The 1,703-nt window shown below is 34.5% G+C and overlaps 1 protein-coding gene across 1 annotated transcript; it reads right to left on the reverse strand.

The window, feature by feature from the left end:
- Positions 1–993: 993 nt before the first annotated feature.
- On the reverse strand, positions 994–1,443 carry LOC106689193 (GA-binding protein subunit beta-1; the record flags this gene model as incomplete). Its single annotated transcript, XM_067048800.1, has 1 exon — positions 994–1,443. A coding segment is annotated over one exon (450 nt), but the record flags the coding sequence as incomplete, so codon positions are not given.
- Positions 1,444–1,703: the final 260 nt, after the last annotated feature.

Raw genomic sequence — 1,703 nt, forward strand, 5'->3', positions numbered from 1 at the left:
ATACTCTTTTTTACAATAGGCAGGATTGTTTTTTTTTTTTTTTGGGGGGGGGGATTATAAGATTAACAGTATTAGGAATTGTAGCATGGAAGTTTCTGGAAGACAGGCCTGAACATTTAAACAGCTACAATACTATAACTTAAATATTTTTGAAAAACATCGGATTAGATCCGTGTGATGCAATTTATTCCCAGTCTGTGCCTTTGGGATTCCTATTCATCTCATATCAACAGATAGATCGTATGTGATGTATTTGTAATCCGAGGATGACTAGTCATTAGAGAAATACCCGTTGAAAACGTTAAAAAAGATTATATCAATCATTTTTGACCTGGCCTTATTGCAGAAGGTAGGATTCCTGCCCCTCTTAAGTATGTCACGATCAAAATTGATAATAAAATCAAAGACTTTCTCACATATTTTGTTGGTGTTGGAGCTACCCCAAAACTGACGAGTCTGCCAAGTATAGATAGGGGGAATAAAAATTGCGGCTGTTTCAATTCCTTAAAAAAACATTATTTTTTCCTTCGAAGCTCTATAGTTTAAAAGCTACCAACAACACCAGTAAATCTAAAAAGAACGTTATATAAAGAAGAGTTATTTGCTGAAATATCAGCCCTAATTGAGTTATTTATGTCCAATAGTTCTCGAGATATAGCTTTTTAAAATGCTCTATTTAGAAAATTTTATTGTTATTGCTTTTGTATAGTTATTATTTAAAACTGTTAATTTAAATTTATGTTTAGTCATGAATAAGAATTAGAACTTCTTAGTTAGTTATTTGACATTAACACCTAGCTCACCTCGGTAAAAAATCAGTTAATAAACGATAATCACCCAAAACTAGCAAACGTGGCTTTTACTTTACGTATATACTTTATGTGACTAAATTGTTACTAAGTAAAACCCAAAAAAAAATAAAATTAATCCTTTTAATGAATGATGTATTTACAAATTACAGACTTTACTATTTTACATTCACAAGTTTACCTATTAAATACCACGAAAGTGTCTCAGGAGCACAGTAATTTCTTCATGGCCATGGGACACGGCAATGTATTCCCCTGTGAGGCCGAAAATTGTTGGACAATCTTCAGCCCCGGCCTGCAGCAGAAGCATGACGGCGTTGCAGTGACTGACATCTGCCGCCCAATGGAGAGCCGTTTGGCCGGTCACTGTCTTAGCCATGACGTCCGCTCCGTGCCGCAAGAGAATATGCATGACCCCCATCCTTCCCTTTGCTGCAGCTTCTTGTAGGGCCGTGCATTCCACTGCTCCTCTGAGGTTTGGATTGATTTTTTGGGCAAGGAGCGTTCTGACAACCGCTGTCCTGCCCTCCCTTGCAGCTGTATGGAGCAATGGCCTCTTGTTCTTGTTGATGAGGGAAATGGTCTCTTGTGTTACTAACAGTGCTTTAATAACACCCGACCTTTGTTTTATGACCTAAAATCAAAAATATTTTTTAACAATAATTATGAAAACAAAAAGGTTTCTATGTGGCATATCAGATTATAAAATAAGATTTTTTTGAAAGCATTAAATTAAAAAAAAGTAATCATTAAACAATGTAAGATGAACATTTAACTTTCCATACAAAAATATTAATGCATTTGGACTTGAAATAATAACCAAAGAAAAAGGCTCTATTAGATTCATTTAGGTTCATATTTTAGAAATAAAAATTGTATACATTATAACCTAAT

Source organism: Halyomorpha halys, unplaced genomic scaffold (genome assembly GCF_000696795.3).
Source record: "Halyomorpha halys isolate HHAL.00 unplaced genomic scaffold, Hhal_1.1 Scaffold1299.1, whole genome shotgun sequence".
In the NCBI taxonomy this organism is placed as follows: domain Eukaryota; kingdom Metazoa; phylum Arthropoda; class Insecta; order Hemiptera; family Pentatomidae; genus Halyomorpha; species Halyomorpha halys.